The sequence below is a fragment of the Platalea leucorodia genome (genome assembly GCF_965183815.1).
Source record: "Platalea leucorodia genome assembly, chromosome: Z".
Classification (NCBI taxonomy): domain Eukaryota; kingdom Metazoa; phylum Chordata; class Aves; order Pelecaniformes; family Threskiornithidae; genus Platalea; species Platalea leucorodia.
Genome location: NC_138858.1, coordinates 9,713,117 through 9,733,105, shown reverse-complemented (window position 1 = coordinate 9,733,105; position 19,989 = coordinate 9,713,117). Strand labels below are relative to the sequence as shown.

General features: G+C 45.0%; 1 protein-coding gene across 3 annotated transcripts in view; it reads left to right on the top strand.

The window, feature by feature from the left end:
* The window catches only part of KIAA1328, a 177,230-nt gene extending 172,336 nt beyond the window's left edge, over nt 1-4,894 (top strand). For all 3 annotated transcript variants that reach the window (XM_082335359.1, XM_082335358.1, XM_082335360.1), the window contains one exon: nt 1,580-4,894. In XM_082335359.1, the coding sequence (XP_082191485.1) occupies nt 1,580-1,793 (214 nt within the window). In that variant the 3' untranslated portion in view covers nt 1,794-4,894. The remainder of the gene's footprint in view (nt 1-1,579) is intronic.
* The last annotated feature ends 15,095 nt before the right edge of the window (nt 4,895-19,989 follow it).

Genomic DNA, 19,989 nt, shown 5'->3' with positions numbered 1-19,989 from the left:
GAAATACAAGAGATGACTTTTCCAAGCAACCATAACGTAACTCCAGTGGTTGCCATTAACATCAGTATTACCCCATTAGTACCACAGTTAACTCCTTTGAGCTGAGGAAATACTTCTGTGTCTTGGACATAACTACGAGTTACCTTGTCACGGTTTGTTTTCTGATGATGGTTGGGACGTAACACTCACCGCTAGAGCTAATGAAGAATGTTTTGCATGGTGTTGCTAGTTTAGGGAAGGAATTCTTTTTACCTGATACTGCTGCTGCATGATGCTTTTGGGCAGCACGAGTGGTAGTCTGCCTCTGCGAAATACATTGGCCGCTGCTAATCTCACATCAATAAACTGTTGTGAATATTTGTACTTAACAGTTTTTCAACTTATCTAAGTTGAGGAACCTACCCCAGCTGTCTTACATAGTTGCTTAGTCTTTCTAGGCTCCCACTGTCCTGAAAGGAAAAACAGAGGCTTTTCCACCAGGACTCAAAGCAGGAAACAGCTTGAGATGTTCCCTCACCCTATGGATGAACTCCTTCTGCTTACAAGAGAGGGACCCTATGGAAACCAACCAGCTACACTGATGTCTTAGTTTGAATGCTGTGAATAAGGTTCTGTGCATGTAAGTCATTGAATGTGTGAATTTATTTCAGCGGTGGGAACATCAGGCAGGTTGCTGCTAACAACAGGATGGAACAAAGGGGACTTTTGGGTAAAACTCTTGAGTGATATCTCTTAGACTGTAGAAGAGCCTCCTTGGGGAAGCAGTGGAAACGGTATTGTTTAAGACATTTAAAATTGGACAGGAGAAAATATATTGTAATGATCAATCCTGTGCTGGTATTTAGATCAGGTCTTGTCTTGTGTGAATATTAATAGGAAGTCTCTGTCTGAAGTAACTGCCATTATTCAGCGTGCGTTACCAGCTAACATTGGCTTGTAACCTTCCCCCACATCTGTACTCACACTTAAAGGACAGCCTGAGTAATGTTGATCACCTTTGCCTTCTCTCTTGGTGCCTGAAGTTTTGATTTTGTATTGCCTTGCTTGGATTATATTCCTTCAGTGCTTCCACCAGACAGACTCCATATAGTGCATAGAGATTTACAGGAAGCATGTGTAGTTTGTGGCAATAATAATAAAGTCTCCTGCTGTTTTCAAATCCCTGGGAAACTAAATCAAGTGTAGAGGTCTATTCAAAAAAGTGCAGCATGTATATAAGTCACTTTACCATTACCTCTGTGGGTCTGCCTTGTACCTGTTCGGTGTATTTGGCTGTCGTATCTCTGAGGTCTGTTCTCAGTCTCTGGAGCGCAACTAAGACATTACACACCTCCAATGGAAAAGCTGATGAAACAGCTTAAAGTAACCTGAGCACCCATGCTTTGCTCACCTCTTTTTCACTACCTTTGTGTTGGTATTCCTCATAGGAACCCATACAGCAAAATTCGTTCTGTGCTGGTGGCCCCCATCAGGCAAATCTAGGTCTAGTCTGAATTATGAAGGCGGGAAGACTGGACTCAATTCCTGCATGATGCTGTAATGCTTAATGGAGCTCCATTTTCTTGGTGTGTTTCTGTAGGTACGAAGCCTGTCTTCTTGATCTGGTTGAAGCTATGAGTCCGATATCTGGCTCAGGACACCTCTGCAGATATCCTTACGACAGGAACAAACTGCACACGCCTCGTCATGTGAGCCACAGGCCATCGTCTTGGCACCAGACCCCTCACAGCTCCAGAAACAGAGCAGATGATCTGGAGGAGAGCCGGCTCCTCGAGGAGATTTTCTTCATTTGACACATCTCGTTGGTCTGCAGCGCTTCTGTAGAATTTTTAGGACCTTTTTATTGCTGATTTGTTTGTGTTAAAGTACCATTTTTAAATTATTTAAATGACAACTGCTTGTCTTCACTCTTCTAAAACGTAGCTAATTAGCATCCAGTTTCATTTTGGATTTAGTAATCATGGTGCAAGAACATTGTTGGGGTAGACCAATCAGAAAGTGTTAACTTTTTATTCTAAACCTTTCATGTGCCAAGTAATCATTCTAAAATAGAATTTGTTTTTAATCTACAACATTTTTTAATAGATTGAAGTCACAGTTTTGCCAACCTCATGTCGGAAGTATATTTCATTATCGATTTTTAGGTCTAAAGCAGCTTGCAAGAGCTGCCTAACATTCAAGAACCACCACATTTAAAGTAGATTATTTTCTAATTAAACAAGTCTGTTTAAAACCTGGCATAGTATAAAGGTACAAGCACTTTAATACTTTTTTCAGTGATTTTATGATGTACTTTTTCCTTCAACATTCTGATACTTAACACACAGGGTTTTTAGGGGGTATATCGTAAGCTCAACTATACAGTGTCTAGTAACATTAATGGATGATGTTGCAGGTTGATGTACTAGGCGTCAGTTTGAAATATATTCCTCTTTAAATCAGTGCTATTTGACAGAGTTTATGTGCTGGGTAACCTAACCCTGAAATAGCAGAACACAGTCAGAAAGTGTAGTGGTCCAAAACCTATTTGATGTACTTTTCAAGATGAAATATATAGTAGTGGTAGTATAAGAACAGTCTTAAGACATTTTCACTAAGTTGCACTATTTTGATCCTGTATTCAGGCTCCGTTGTAAATAAGACAAATCAGTAATTATTTCCACGAGCGGCTCGCAATACACATTTCCCTGCCGGCTTTAATTATTCATGCTGTATCTATTTCAGTTTATTTAAATGCACTTCCATCTACTGCATGTACTTGGTTATTTAAAGAAATGTGCCGAATTGGTAAAAATGACTGCAGATTACAGGATTAATGATCATTTTCTCCACAATGCAGTGTTCATATTTTATTGTAACAGTAGCCACCGGCATGTGTTCCTAGAAATATGAGACTAAAATACTCATTTTTGCACAGTAAAATTGCAGCAAGGGAAAGGTAGGATTGAGCCAGTATGGGCGAGTTCTAGGCCATTTGCTCCCAAACAGCACTTCGTGGGCCAGTACAGCTTTTCTGACAGTCTCTTTAGGCAACCCTGCTTATCTTAATGGCAGCAAGTGGCTGTACTGATCCTTGGGGTATCGCTGCTGCCTGCCTCCCACATGCTCGCTCCTGTGCAATGTTTGGTGCTCTGCGAGGAGCTAGCAAGACTCAGCAACGAGGCCCGTGGTGCATCTCTGATGAGAGCATCAGTGCAGGGTATCTAGCACGCACCCCTGGCAGCACCGTGCTCTTATAGCAATGAAACAAAAGGAGAATGAAGAGGCAGATGAACCTCAGGTTACTCCGAGCTGTTTCATTCAAGGCCCAGCCTTAATCACAAATTAGGTGATATACTTTTCTTGCATCCCAGCTGGATTTTAAAAGCTGCTTGGAGGAGTTTAAAGGAGGGCAGCAGCATTACTGGACCAGAAGATGTCTATTGTGGAAAGGCCCTGCTTGGTCTGTCCTGCTGTCAGTGAAGTATTATAGTTATTTCCAATATGTCTGCCTGCTGTCGAATGTCCCTCTTGTCCTACACCCTGAGCCTGCAAAGGCACAGGTTTCTGCTTAAAGCCCCAAAGATGTATTTGGTGCCCTGACCCAAGTGTTGCAGGTGGGGAAATATGTTTTCTCATTCTGCTGGCTGAGTAGTCTGCTTCTTTAAGAGGGCAGGGGAAGGAAGAGAAAAATGTACAAGGAGCAGCAGGAAAACTGTGGAAAACCATGAAGAAATGGCCATTACTTAGATCTTAGTGTTTTGGGTTGGTTTTGAGTGTTTTTTAGTTTTGTTGGGATTTTTTTTGTTAAGGTTTGGCATTTATAAAGAAACAGTTCTCTGATTTCAGTCCAATTGCTTCTCTTCTCTTTTCCAGTTTGACTGAAACTTTAATTGCCTTTTCTAATAAGTGCTAACTGACCTTTTGAAACAGCAAAAAATATATGTATACCTCTTGAAAGGTGCCTTTGTGTACCCAGTTGAGAACACATTGTGGGAGCATTCTGTTCTTTGGTTCTTTATGGGTGCCAATATTTAACTGCTTTAGGATTCCTTATGATCCATTTTGTTCATTAACAATTCTAATTCTGACAGTGACTTTTGACTTGAATCTATATTTTGGTAGTAGTTCTTTTTAGAAGGACATTGTCAGGGTTGTGGGCTCTGCGCTCAAGGTGCTGTCCATCAGTCAGAGCTACATGAGAGGCATACCTTTACGAAGCCAAGAATTCTAGAATTAAGGTGGTTGAAATGTCTGATGGGTGAAGACCTGCCTGTTTTAACTGTCTGTGAGATGTCAACGAAGAAACAAAAGCTATTAATTTGGTAGGCCCTGTGAAAAATCATTTTTTATAATGCTGGCTCTTGCTCTAGTTAGCAGCAGTACATTAGGAATAGTGTTTAGCAGGCAGTGCAAGCAAAGATATTTTGCCATGAGGCACTACAAAGTTGAAGTTATTAAAACATTTATAGCCTTAGAAAAAAAATCAATGATTGTCAAACAGGAAAGGACAAAATCAGTAGTTGGGACTGGGAGGGGAATTGTTTTCCATCTGCTAAAACAGTAGAGGAAATGCAAAAATTAAACTAGCAAAAGCAGTCACTTGACAGTGTCCTTTTAAGTTTAAGCTCCTATATCAGGAAGCTGCCACTGGGGAGTTAGTCCAGCCATAGATTGTTTGTCCAAAGTGTTCTCAGTTAATATGCTTCAGCTACACATCAGGCTGTGTTTTACATGAGGCTTTGTGGAGTAACATGATGTCTGCTAAGGCTCCTACCCATGCCACCACTTTGTGTTCTTCCCGAGTGGCTCGTACACGTGCACTTGCCAAGTGTTTGTGTAGTCATTGCTTTTGTGCACCTTGCAAGCCGTGGACCTGTAGCAATCACACCCTTTCCACTTCTAGCCTCTCAAGTCTCGCTGTTGAGTCCCATCTTGAGCATATATTTATATATGTATGTGAGGTCTTAATCTAATAAATTATCTGGGGGTTTCGTTTAATCTACCAGACTTCTGTTTATTTGACTTATCTCCTGGTTTGTTTTGTTCAGCTCAGCTGTCAATTCTGCCATGGACAATATGTTCCACTTTCCACATCATCATGTCACATATATTCTGAATCTCCAGTTTGCTAAGATAGACAAGGAACTCATTTTAAGCCTTTTCTTCCTCTCCAGGACATGGGTTTTGCTGTGAGAAGGAGCAAGACATCTTTTGGAGCATGAAGTGGGGGAGAGGTCTCAAATATAAAAAAGAAGGGGAGAGCCAGCACCATGCTTTGGGACAAAAAGGTGGAATGAAAGAGTAAGGAAGAATGGATGGAGGTAAAGGCAAGAAAGGGCAAGGATGCAAGGCAGAGAACTGTGCCAAAGGATGACAGAATGTATAGGTTGAGTGGAGCTGAGCCAGAAGGTAGAGACAAGTTGTTAGACTATAGTAAGTTGATGAAGGCAAATTTTGTGTTTATATCCTGAAGTGAAAAATGTCTTCAAGCACCAGTTCTCAGAAGAGGCTTATGACTCCCCACTCCTTTTCCACATCACGTTCCCGCATTTGGGGAGCGACTGTCCAAAGGATACCTGGTAAATCAGGGAAAGAAAGAAATGACCTAGTTTAGCTGCTCCCCTTTAGAGGAGAGCTAGACAGGGAGGCCAGAGCACAAGGAGGGTAATAGGGTAGAACCCAGGTGTAACCCAGGCATGGACTAATTTAATTGCAAGCAAGGGATGGTGTTGTGGACTTAGATGACAGAAGAATGTGAGGCTGGATATAGCAGGAATCTGAATAAGGGAGAAACCAGCAAAACAAAATTTGCAGTGATCCAATGAGCTGTGGAGGTTTGGTGTTAAGGAAGGAGAAGAGAGGGCTTAGCTATGCTTGAGAAAGATTGAGCCTGAGATATCTAAAAAATATCCCTTGAAGGCACACATGAGCCTGGGGTTAAACTCTAAAAGTTGCAGCAGAGATTTTCTGAAATACGACCTCCAGGCGGTGTTTGAATTTGTGCCATCTGAAGGGGAGAGAGCACAGCCTGGTTAGTTAGAAACCTCCTTTTTCACTGTTACTGAATTTATGAAATTGTGTGCTAGTTAGTGTATGATTTATAAATTTACATAACTCCATGCTATATAAGACAACACAGAATGTTGAATGAGGTGATTTAAACCGACAGAAGCAGAGAAGTCTGCTCTGACTGGGTTGCTCTCCCCTGGAAAATGCCTCTCCCGATCCATAGCTGCTCCCTGCATCTCTTGAAGGCTTATCTGCTCAGAGTGACAATAAACGTTTTACAATATTGTGGCTCCATGTAGCTGTGAGAGAACAGGCTACCTTGAGCATCCTGGGCATGGTTGTGTAGCAGAACTTTCACTGTGATCCTTGGGGAGGGTGTTTGGAAGCAGAAGTCAGCTAAAAAAGAGCAAGAAACCCAGCTTGGTCTGGTCAGTGTTGGTGCTTGACAACTCCCACAGTCATTCCCAGGGGATGCTACTGCGTCCCAACTGCAGCAAGAGGATGGGGATGTGGGGGAACTGGATTTGATTCCCAACTCTGTGGAAGCCATTTTCCCTCCCTCCGCAGCATGCTTTGGTTTCTGCTGGTGAAGTGTGTTTACTGCCACACTGCAGAGGGTCTGTGACTTATATTAGTGCCCACAGCAGAAGGCGCTGGACATATCCACCAACAATTTGTCTGTGAACAAACGTTGTGTTCCAGTGTTAGAGCGGAAGCATATCAGCCAGTCATTCTCATCTAACAGAAGCCAAAGCTCTATTTCAGGCATTGGGGACCTAAACTGGAGAAACTCAGATGTCACTGACGGGTGAGGCCCTGACATAGGTGAGGTGAGGGATGCCCAGTTCGTCCCAGCAGAAAAACCAATCCACAAGCTGCGGCAAGAGCCATAAACTCCTAGTTTGCTAAATTCAGGAGTCATTCTGAGTATGTGAAAAAAGCACTTTATTCACTCATAGCGTTCAATAATCAGTCTTAGAGTGTAAGTTAATTCTTTCTGGTCTCATGTCTGCAGAGAGGAGGAAAGTGAAAAATTGGAAAATGTTCTCTTTCCTGGTTGCTTACCAGCAACTACCTTAAAACCTTGAAATGTGGATTTGATTAAAGCCATTGTCCGAACACAAAGTGTCGGGTGTTGTGAGCATTAAGGACAATGTGGGAACTCCTCTACTAGACCTGGTAAGGAAGGAAAGGACAACATGAATTCACAGACACAAAAGCTAGTTCTTTCTCAAGCTAGACTTGGCTGCGAGGAAGTTACATTGAAATTTTAAAAGCATCTTGTCAAAATCTTCCAGTGTTTAATTATTCTTGCTGCTACGAAACTGCCTTATTTTGGGGTTGAGTTTGTCTAACTTTAGTTTCCAGCTGCTGGATTTAGTTGTGCCTTTGGAAGCAAGATTGCAAAGTTCCCCTGTTGTCACACAGTGAGCACCCCACACACAGTGATAAACTGGTTCAGCCTTGTCTTTGACGAGATGGGGTCCTTCACGCCTTGTGTCCTAATGTCTGTTTTCCAGCCCCTGGATGGTTTGCAGGGCCTGTTTTTGAACTTTCTCTAGCATTTATGCATCTTGAAGGGTTTACGCTAGAGCAGGTGCTGTTGCTGTGTGCGATGTTGCACTGTGCTGACAGTGGCCTCATCTGCGCAGTATTTCCCTTTTGACACTTTCAGGAGCCTTGTTTGGAGGTGTTGGGCTGGGTACCTGGTCTCATTGTACTTCAGATCATGGCTCTATTTCTTGGAAGCAGAAAGTCTGTGAGGGAAACCAGGAGACCCTGCTAAATTTAAAAGAGTTGAGGAAGAAATAATGTGAAGTAGAAATACCAAGCAGAAAAAAAAAACATTGCAGAATTCAATTTGGGATGGAGCATGAACCTGGGGCTGCAGCATCTGTGAACTCAGCCACCTTGAAAACAATCTGAAAGACATGCTTGATGGGATGGGGGAGGCCCAGACAGCAGAAACCCTCAGAAGGGGAAGAGTGAACAAAGCATGAGGCAATGATATCTGATAGCAACAAAAACAGACGAGAAGACTTTTGAGCTGCAGGTGAGGAGGCGATGACATCTCCAAATTGCAGAGGAAATGGCTCCTTGTCAGTGGGTCTGGTGCCCCTCTATTTGCACTAGTGCCTTCAGCACAGGGATCTCATTACCAGAAAGTTTACTGGCAGACTGGAGGGATTTCAGTGAGGAGTAATAAATATGATCAGGGACTGCTGGAATTGATATAATGAGGAAACAGGATGAGAAGAGTCAGATATTTATAGCTTGGGTGAGAGAGACAATTAAAAGGTGGGGTGGGAGATGGACTGGGTGACCTGAAAGCTTTGTCTGTATCCAATAACTTCTTGTCATCTGCTGTACAGAGGACCTGAATTTACCAAAGCTGTCAGTCTGACTCTTAACAGCCCTAACTTCCCATGTTGGAGAGCTCAGGTGGGTGTACTCTGGCTGTATTGACACTGTCAGAATGTCACTGGTACTGTACTTTGTTTAAAAAAATAGTCATCAGCCATGTTGTGGGAAAAAAATTGACACACTGACAGTAAAGGGAAAAAAATTAGACCTTCATAAAATAAAAAGCCATTGAAGACCTTACTGAGAGCAGGGCTGATTGGGAAGGGCTCCCAGGTTGTTCAGCCGGTGATGCTGAGGCCTTCTTGCTGCCCGCACGGTGACCCGTCTAGTGGGAAGGTCCGTGCAGAGGCAGCAAGTGTGAACCTTTTCTGTGCAAGGCAGGTGCTGGTGGCACCCAGCTGTGCACGCAGCTGGGCAAAACCGCTGCTTCCTAGTACGCGCAGACATGGCCCGACTTGCTGCCTCACCTGTGGGGATCCCTGCACCAGGGTGTGGGTGGGTGTTCGTGCATACAGGTTTTTTCACACACATAGTTTCCCTATAGTTTTGCACAAACCCACTAAATATGTATTTTTACACATATCCTACCAAACACGAGCAGCCATTGCATTCTGTTTTTTCTGAGTTGGAGACCCCTGAGAAGAGGGAAGGTGGCATGCTGGCCCGTCTGAAAAATTACACAGCAGCCTTACGGTGAGGGTTATTTAAAACCTTGACCGAGACCAGGGCCGTCTCACACGTTCCCCGGTGCTGCAGAGGAGAGAGCCCTGAGTTTGCTCTGGACTTGAGAGACCATGGCAGAGTTGGAGGCAGTCAAGCTGGAGACATCTCGGTTCCTGGGTTTGCAGTCAAATTAAAACGCCGCTACGAAAAGCAGCGGGGCTGCGTGTGTTAGAGGCACTTCGGGGAAATATCAGAGCGGTGTTTGTTGAGTCTGATGGCGGAGTAGCCACGCTGTTTTAATGATACCTGTGTGCAAAGGCCACAGCTGCTTTCATCCATTTCACATTAGTCTGACTTTCACAGAACAGACATAGCCTAGGGTGGTGGAAGGGAGAGAAAGGTGACCAAAAAAAAAAAGCCATCCATTTTTCACTACTTTTTCCATCCTTCTGAACTGCGATACCAGGCTCTGGCTGCGCAACAGTAATCTTATCCAGCATACTGTTGATTTAAGCCTCTTGGATTTATATAACTTTGGAAATGGTAAACTATATTAATTTGCTGTTTTCAAGGGAAAGTTATTTATTGAGAGACATTTTTAACTCAAGTGCCAGGAGCCTTAAATCATTATAATAAATTCATGCTATTCAGGGTTTCTTACATTGTAATAAATTTGTTTTAAACATGAATGAGGAGATCCATGATTTCTTTAATATACTGTTATGTATTTCCTTTCAAAATGACACAGCTCACTATATCAAGTGGGAGAATAATAGTGAGAGATTTACAGTACTTAAGAATAACACAGCTTGGGAATGTGACATGTGAACCAACACTGGGCAGGGGGCTGGCAGCTGTGGGGAGCCCACCACCGCTCCCAGTGGCACGGCCAAGAGTTAAACGAGCGACAATGGGTCAAGATCAGTGGGCAAAACCGACAGCTGGGCGGAAAGATCCCTGCAGGGTGCGAATCACAACGCAGCCTTATATTCGCCTCTGTTCTACTGTGCAGCGCGCGATCAAAACACCCAAAAGGTGACGCAGACTGTGCCGTGGCCTGGGAGGGCGGCTGCTGAACTGCTGCCTCACCAGAGCGAGACCTGAGCCAGAGGTTTGCTTTTTGGGAAGCAAACCTTTTTGTCACCCTCCCCTTCCTGATCTCGGGCACGCACCGCAGCCCTTTCCCAGGGACCTCGTCCATCCTGGCTACAATGGTGCGTGGGGAGCAGATCCCTCAGCAGCCACCAGGACCCCTGAAGTGTGGCGAGGAGGCAGCAGGTAAGCACTTACATAAATTTCAGTTGCCGTTTTTAATCCTTAGCCCCTCATGAAACCTCTGCTGGCCCTGCTCCTCGCTGTTATGCACGTGGACGGCTGTGAATGCAAGATGAAAAAAACCACGGCTGGCTTTACATCACGTCCTCCTGGCTTCATGGGGGTCCTTATGGGTGGGCAGAGGAGGAGCTGGGCACAGAGGCAGCCTTGGTGATGCCAGCGTCCGAGGTCTGAGACAAATCCGCTTCGGCAGCACGGTTGTGGCTTTCTTGGAAAGCGGAGCCCCTCTGCACTGTGTAAACATCTGCTGAGCATTTGTGTCCCAGCCTGCTTCATCTTTTCATGGAGTGCTGCAGGAATGTGGTCTCATGTTTGTGGTGATCTTGGGATCGGGGTTGAGTGGGCCAAAGCATCACAGTGCCCAAAATGGCAAAGGCCAATTGGTTCCCTAGTTATCTAATGAGAGTGATTACCCTCCTGAGATACCTAAAAGCCTTCCAGCTCCCCAGTGCACAGCCTTGCTGTAGAGAAATGAGGAGCTGGGCAGAGCCATCCTGCTGCAATGTGAAAACCTGCCTGTGCATGGAGACAAGAGCATTTCCCTGGCTCTAAAGAGTTAATGGGTCTTTGGTAGATGTGTCTGCAGCAGAGGGTAATTGAATTCTGCTGCTTCTCTAGGAGGGAGGGGATGGCCCTGCCTGGCTGCAGGTGAGAGGTAGGACACCCGAGGACTTCAGCTGCCCAGGGATGGGGCTGGCAGCGCATGGATAATGGCTGTGGGCTGCCTGCACCAGGAGGCTCGATGGCTCGGGAGAGGGGAGGAGGGGACTGGAGAGGGCCCGTGTGCTCACAGAAGTGGTGGCAGGACCTCATCTGTCAACGCAGAAAAATGTCTGACCAATAAACTTGCCAAACGTCCCTAATAAAGGGCTGGATGTGTTATCATGTAGAATGGTTTTACAGGGGACGGCCATAAAATGTGCACATTGCCCTTTAAAATGCCAGGACAAGGATTGATTCCAGCTGGGTGGAGGGAGAGGAGGAGGGGGAAGGAGGCTAACTGGAAAAGGGGGATAAATCCAGGGGCTCATTTCTCTGCTGTGGGTCCCCAGGGTGTCAGGGAACAGGAACAAAGCAGGAGTCACTGCTGGGCTAGCCAGGGCTTATGAGCTGTGCCTGGATCTGGGCTTCTCTGGTCTGTCCCCCCCACTCTATGCAATGCTGAGTGCCCTTTCTGGCATCTGTTTCTGCTGCTGGCTCGGTCCTGCTCTTGCTGCTGATAGTCAGCCCAGGGAAAGCTGTGGAGATGCCTCCATCGGCCTCTACACGGATTCCTCATTTGTGCTTCACCTTTTAATCCCAGGGGCCTGATACCCATTGCCTTCTCCTTGCCATTTCCAGTAGATGTGTCCTGCCTGCCAGTGACCCCGTCGCCAGCTCATCTCTCCCTCTCCTGCCTTGTGACTCCACCTGCCTGGTCCCTGTCTGTGGAAGACCACCACTGCTGAGAGATGAACCACAGAGGTTTGGGCAGCAGTTTTGGATCCCCTGCTCCATGGACAAGGGACAGCCCATCCTGGGGATGCAGGTGTCTGTGTGCGCTCTGGGCTCTGCTTGAATAAACAGGAGAGGGGGAGCTGGAGGAAGGTCCAGGGTGTGTTTAGTAGCGATCAATAAATATATTGTACTCCAGCTCGCTTTTAATGCTGCAGAAAACAGGCAGTGATTTCACTTAATAAATGTAGACAGTCTTGCAGAGCTACAAGACCATCTATTCTGTTAGACAATTTCTTGCACAACAGGACTTCACGTGACCCAGCGCCCTGTGTTATCTACAGCTGAGGCTCTCAGGCTGCCATGGGCGGACGGCCCTGCCTTTGATTTTTCATTTTCTTGTTTTAATTTCCCTGAACAGAGATACTGGGCAGCTAAACCCCTAGGAGATCTGGTAGAAGGAGAAATTAAAAAAAAAAAAAAAAAAAAAAGTCTTCTCCTTAAAGTCGCTGAAGGCGTTGTGGATTTGGCCACTGAGTGGGAGGTGGGCAGGTATTGGAGATGGAAGAAGAAAGAGCCAGGAAAAGTCAAATTTTTGTTGGCAAGGACTGGTTCAAAAATGTTTGTCAGTGTGGATTTGTTGGTACGTGCCAGATCTCACTTGTCTGCCTACTCTGTACATGTGGTGCTGCTGAATTTCATATTTGCAGTGGCCCTGGCAATTCCCATCAGAGCTGATGGTGGCACCTGTGGGAGCGGGGGGCGTGCAGGCAGTGCACCTGGGTTTGCACTGGGTCCCTTGGCTCTGAAAACACTCTTTGGCCACCCTTGGGGACCAAACACAGGCAAAACTGGAACACCTATTCACTTCCATCAGGCATACAAAAAATAACACTTTTCCCATCAAAGTTAGAGGTGAGTCAATATATTATGGTACAGACCCATGTCTACCAGTGTGACTAATGGATGTGGTATATCATGAATTTGGGTGAGAGAATAGTTTTTGCTATTTAACTGATTCTTCTGGAAAGCAGAGAGCCAAAGCTGATGAATCTCATCTGACTTTCTCATAGCGTGCCCCCACTTCATGTGAAAGCAAGTTAGGTTTATTCAGCTGAGGAGCTTCAGGTCTGACACAGATTTTCAGCTCTCCAAACTAAGAGGTGCTCGTGTGTGGGTTTTTCAGTCTTGTTGCACACTTGTGACGTTCAGAGCAACCTCCAGGCTCCCAGCCTGAGACTCCTCTCTGAGGTCTGGATTTGCTTCTTTGCTACCTTTTGGCTCAGGCCCATCTCTACTATACCCACCGCAGTGAAATTTTCATTGAACACAGTTTTAGTTCTGGATTTGTAATTAAATTTAAGGGCTGGTAAATTTTTCTGTGAACATTTTTCTGGCTCCTTTCCTAAGCATTTGGTCTATTCAACTAGTACTTAGCGTTTTGCAGATGCTGTTGTATGTTATATTGCCAACCACAAGTATGGCAAAAATGTGTAATTTAGAAAAATACTAATACATTTGAGGTATTGTTTTTGCTTTTATGATCACACTACAAAGCTTTTTTTCAATGATGTTTGTTAGAGCTGTAAACTTATGGGGCAGGTGGGAATATCATCCTACCACTTGGCTCCAAAAGCTGTGACCTTTCCACTTCATCACCAAGCTTATGATCAAACCATGAACATGGCAGTACTGCCTGTAATTGCTCTCTGAATTAAAACATTTCATCCAACATCCAGCAATAAGGAAAATGAAATCTTCAGGTAGTGTTTAGTAGCTCACCTCGAAAGTATTTCATCTCATGCTAAACATTAAGCCACGTGGTGATGTCTGGGCACTTCTCTACTTTGAGACCCATGGGAGAATTAACTCAAATTCACTTTTAAAGGGGATTAATTAAACTGCATCAGGACCCTGTTTCAGCACTCAGAATTAAGATAAGTTGAAGTAAGACCCCTTTAATTTACATTTTAGGGAATGAACTGAAATAGATGAGAGACCTCTTTGACATCAAACGAGGGTGTCCAAGGAGCTGCTGGTGTGGTTTGACTAATCCGTTTTGCATTATACCTTATTTAATGCAGACTGAACGACCTAATGTAGACAAGCCCTGAGATGTTGGGACTAGGTGTGATTGTACTGGGAATATCTACCTTCCCAGCTGTTTTGTGGAGGGATAGAAGGCGTTTAAGAAGGAGGATGCACTATAAAATGAGACAGTCAGTCTTAGTCTGTACAGAGCCACAGTAATGCCATGGAGCTTTCACAGGTTGAGCAAATCCCCAGACATACTCCTAAAAAAATCAAAATTACACGTCTTTCATCTGGGATGGGAAATCTCAATAGAGAAGGTAAACTGGAGATAATAGCCCCAAAATGTTTGTGGTTGTGACCAAGTTTTGTCCCATGTCACCTTGATTGGGATCTCTTGTTTGTTAATTGTTTTTTTTTTTTTCTTGAAGTTTAATCAGCTTTTTTGAACATTGGGAAAAGTTTGCTTTTGAGTGAATACTCAGACTCATTTAGGTAAATAGATACCAAGGTGATGTGTGCACTATCTCCACTTCTGACAGATTTTTATTCTTATCCCCGTCATCAATTACTTGGCTGTGAAGTCTGTCTCAAGCCTTGCCAAGATTTCTGAATGGAGTTGTCGGTGTAGAATTTCTTCACCTTTTGGTTCCCATTTCAAGATACAAGAAGTTTTCTGTTTACTTTTGTCTTTTTATTTCCCCTTTTCTGCTTTCTTCTGGAAATCAGATCCCTTCAAACTGGGAATCTGACAGGAGTGACTCAATGTCTTGGAGAAAATCTGTAAAGTATCCATGGACACTTCTTTTCTTTCTAAGAGGAAACGAACTAGTACTATGCTCACCTAGCACAAGACTGAGCCTGGGATTTTATATTGAAGGACACTTGGAGATGCTCTATGGGGCAGATGAACTGCAGGAGAAAATCACCCAGGAACAGCCTGGGAATTGGTGGTTTGGCTGGCCCTGGGCAGGGAGAATGGGGACCTTTCCCATCCCTTCACTAGAGGAACAGCACAGAGTTTTCTGAGCTGGAAAATTACACTCTTTACATCAGGTGAATCCAAAGCCAGGAATTAATTTTGGAAGAAGGGTTCCCAATTTTACAAACTCCAACTGCATCCAAACAGGTTCAGTGTGGCTTTGCTAAATGCTTTTCTGAGCCCTGACAATCTTTGGAAGGGAATCCAGTCTTCCCTGCCAGCTTCCCAAGAAGGTGAGTGTCAGCATGGGATGCGATTTCCACAACTTCTGCACAAAGCAGCTTAGCAATGGGCTCAGTGGCTGGTGCAAAAAGCTCCTGGTGCTGCACTTCATTGCTCTTTCCTGAATGTTGTCCACAGCTTTGCAGAGAATTGTTGTTTGCAAAAAGGCAAATAGGTCCAAAGAGAACACTGTAAATGTAGCCTTGCATTATACTGGGGATTTTTAGGGTGAGTGTACTCCTCTGCCCCTAATATTAGCACTGCCTATTAAACCGGAGCCAAAGTCTGTTGTTTTTGCTTTTAAAAGCTAATGTTATTTTCTTTTCCTTGTAGAAGCAGTCAATTGACCAGAGGCTGCTCACATGGAGTTTGCTTTGAGACAAGGATGAAAAAAGAGAAGGCCTGGACATGATAAGGAGTTGAGAAGCAAGAGGAAATTCTTTGAGCTTTTGTAGAGTGGTACATGACTTGCTGAAGATTTAAGGGAACTATGCAAATGAGGGGCTAATCTGAGGATGTTTCATTTTGACACAGAGCAGGAGGAGCATTCAAACTAATTATCGCCTCGTTCTCAATTTTGGTTGTCACAGAAGAATTTCTCAGTAGGAAAGAGCCATTCCCAGGAGCATCAGGATGTTGGAGTGGACAGAGATGTCCTGACTGAGCAAGGGTGGTGAAGCTGGCTGTGTGACCCAGGGGGCTACCTGAGAGGCATCAGCATCTAATCTGGATCATAGGATAATTCAGGTTGGGAGGGACTTCAGGAAATGTCTAGTCCAACCTTCTGCCAAAAGCAGGGTCAGCTATGAGTTTGGACCAGGTTGCTCAGGGTTTTATCCAGGCGGATATCGTAAACCTCCAGGGATGGAGGCTCTGGGATGAACAGGCTGTCTGAGCAGCCTTCTCCAATGCTTGACTGTCCTCATGGGGAAGAAGTTTTTCCTTATATCTAGCCTGAACCTCTCTTGTCTCAGTTTAGCTCAGACTGGTCCCCCTAGTCTGACATCATCTGCAAAGTCTGTTGCCTTCTCCAAGTCATTGCTGAAGAAGTGAAACAGGACACGTCCCAGAACAGACCACTGCAGTACTCTATTTATCACTGGCATCCATGCAGAGCATGACCCTTTCACTGTGACACTCTACGCCCAGCCATTCAACCATCTTTTCACCTATCTGGTTGTGCACCCATCCAGATTTTCTGTCCTAGCTTGGATCCAAGAATATTGACGTAAATGGCATCTACTGCTCTCTGGCCGGAGGAGCTTAGTGTTGATAAGGGGAGATACACTGAGTTTTGAGCTCAGCTGTTCCAGATGGACAGATCTGGGCTTGTGCCGGGCTACCTACAAGACCTCCAAAGCAGTCCTAGAGATCTGCTGGAGAAACTAGTTTTTCCCCACCCTCTGTGTCACATGCCATGGGATGTGGGGACAACCCAGCTGTTTATCATGTTGGCTGGGATCAGCCAGCCAAGAACTAGAAGATCCCTTTTTAATCAGTTAGCACCCTTAAGAGCCAGCTAAAGGTGATGGCTATATTCACCAAATATTTCCATCTCCTCCTTCACCCTCATTCCCTCTACTCTCCCACCAGTAAATAAAGGGAGAAGAAATGCTCATACAAGTGGTGGCTGGGGCAAGGTGGACTGAGCCGTAACTGGGTGTGGCAGTATTTATTGGGATCAGAGGGTTATGGAAAGCAGAATGCAGAAATGCTAAGAGGGAATTACATTTATTCCCTTTTAATTTTTTCTTCTTCTCCTGTCACTGGTTTTTCCTCCTAGGTGTTGGGGTCTTTTCAGAGGCAATCGTTACTGTTAATGATTTTAGCTTGTTGGCTATTATCACATTTGCGCCTGGGGATTGCAGCCGGCTATCTGGGCTCTGGCAGGCCTTGACAGCAATCAGCTCCTTCCTGCTTCACGCTAATTTTCTCAGGGGAGCTCGGAAGAAAATACTTTTTCATTCATTTTTCCCTCCTTTCTGTGTGTCTCTCCTTTCCCTCTTCTCTGCATCTGGCCTCCTGTCTCTGGGAGCTCTGCCCCAGGAATGATCCACAATGGGGAAGCTGATGGAGAAACCCATAGCAAGGTGTGGGGCACTTGGATGTAACTGGGAGAGGAAACATCTCCTGGGAAGAAGCACCCTGGCTTTTGTTATTCATGCCATGTTTGGACCCAGCTCTGCATTGCCACTGATTCCCCAACTGTTACAGAGAAAAGAAGGGATCATTGTGGTTATTTTATGAAAAGTGTATGTGGATCTTTTTCAGTGGCTGAGGCTGAGCAGAGAGCTTTTACAGCCTTGAGTTTAATATTCTCTTTTTTCCCTCCATCATCATTTTATATTATTCAAAGCAAATCAGACAGCCTTTGAAGAACAGCTCAAAGCCTTTTTTCTTTCTTTCTTTTTTTCTTTTTTAAAGGTGGGAAAGAGTGGGAGCCACCTGGTACATTTCCTTTCTCAATTCAGTGATTTTATTCATTGGGGAAGAGATCGCTTTGCATCCTGTTCTTTAAAAGAGTGTAAAAGGCAGGTAAGATCTGTATTTCTAAAAGCCCCCAAAGAAAGTGCTTCTCTGGAAGGGTGACCAGCATCTTCCATGCACTGAAGCAGCCTGGTGCCTGGAACTGTGACTCCTCATGTGTGGAAGGTCTCTGGCTTGGAACCACTGTTGTATTCAAGAGCTGCTGATCAAAATTATTGCTCTGAGACACTCCAGTGACAATCCAGACTGATCTTGCAGGCTGAGAGGCTCCAAAGACCACTGGATCAAGTGATGTCACCATCAGAAAACAGGTTTCCCAGCTCTAAATTGCCTTCTGGAGGGTTTTACATGCTGGGCAATGTTTTGGGAAAGTGAGCTCTTCCAGAGGAAAGTGTCTTTCCCTCTGGAGGAAAAGTGGCCTGGAAGTAGAGATGCCAGGTTGCAGTATGAAAGGGAACAAGGTGTCAGCTCCCACGCTTGTCCTAGGACACACCAGGGTGCTTGGTAAAACCATCCCCTCCACAACACCTAAGTGACAGCTCTTGGTCCTGCTGAAATTTGGACTCATGAAGGCTGAGAGGCTCTGTGAAGGGATTTTACCTGACTCCCCAGTTCTCGGGTAGACATTGGTGTCCTGCTGGTATTTTGTCAAAAGAACCAACTTCAGCTCAGTCAGTTAAAACATGTGCCTTGCTCACAGCCTGTGGGAACCTGCCACCCTTATGTGCGGCCAGGAGGAAATGTAGAATTTTACTGGTTTTACAAGCGTCATGCTGTCGCATTGCTCCTTACCTGTTACAGGTGCTAAGAGCACTGTGTGCCAGCACCAGAGGATGTCCTATATGCTTTTATTTAGCTGTCACCCCTCTTTCCCCCTATTTTGGGGAGCAGAGAGATCCCTGAGAAACAGTAGTGCTATCTCCCATCTCTCTTCTTCATGTCTTCTTGCCTCCAGTTAAGAGGCCACTGCTTGGGTCTTTCCCAGAGCACACAATGGCTTTACATGGTGGTGGGGTGAGAGCATCAACCCACCAGTGCACTGAAAATGTGAACATGTAGAGATGTAGATCTTCCGCCCACTGACTTGGGAGCTTCCAGACCTGCTGATCTCTGCTGCTCTCACCACTCTGAGAGAAGAAGCATAAAACAAGTCATCAACCCCAAAGGTAATGGCCTCTCTGGGCAGGTTGCCAGTCATTTAGTATCTTCGCTAATCATCTAGAAGTGGAAGTAAACAGCATGTTAATGAAATGTGTGGGTGAAGCTAAACTGGGAGGAGCTAGAGGTCCTGGTTTGGACAGAGGAAATAAACCAAAAGGATTTGGGGAGGCTGGAAAGACAAGCAGGGAATTACAGCTTGACGTTTGGCTTGCAAATAATTTGAAGGAATACCAGTGGGCAGGGGAGCAGAGATAAAAGGCCATGTTAGGATGTTTAGGTGCCTGGGGGCGGACTTGAAGAGCAAATTCAACTTCTATCATCTGTCATACAGCTCAGCCATAAACTGCTAAAAGGTGGGATGCAGCAGTCTGTGTCCATAGGGTGGTAGACACAGGACCACACATCTGGAATAGTGTGTGACGCTTTTGGCCAAGAAGGTGTTGGAAAGGCTGGCAGCGAAGTGGAGGACAAGAAAAATGATAAGTAATGTCAAAAACACTGCAAAAAAAGGTCTGTGCCCCATATGAGTGGCCTCTGATGGAAGGCTTTTGAGGGAAAAACACAGCCAAGCATGTTTGAAATTGCAGTGCATCAGGGGGAGAGTTACTTGAATAGACCAGGGACATCTAGAAGGAGCTGCACAAAATTGGGAAAGAAGGCATTTCACTCGAGTGGACCATGTCAGTTCCTAATGGCAGGATCTGCTGAAACGTGGGCTATTAGGAAGGTCGAGGTACTTCAGGCAGAGAGGGTCTAAAGAGGTTGGCATGCTTAACCTAGTCAACTGGGAGCCAAGAGGGGATCCAGTGGTTCCCCATAAGTACCCTTGTGGGCAGAGGGGAGGAAAAAAGGTTTATGGCAATGCTAGAGCACAAACAAGCTGTTGTAAACTGGTCTTGAGTTGAGTGAGGAACCTAGATGTAGTTTTCCAGCCCTTTTGTGGTGATGGCTGGCAACAGCCTCATCTTGAAAACAGGAGTAAAGAAGGATCATGTTCTGAAAATGGCTCAGAATTAGCTTTGGAAATTATTACAGTGATAACAGGGGATGAATGGTTTCAACGGCAGGTCCCTGGAAGTCCTATGTGGATAGTACTTTTAGTCTAGGTGTGCAAAAACAAGATGGCCAACAGCCCAGGGGGCCAGTGTGGCAGCACTGGAAACGTCATGATCAGAGATGGTCAAAATTGTCTGAATTAGAATTTTCCAGTGACTTCTGTTGACATTTTTGCCAGATATTGGAAGATTTTGAATGTGTCAATTTCCCTTCACCCCTCCTTCCCTCCAGATTTTCCTGGGAAAAAAAAAAAAAAAAAAAAG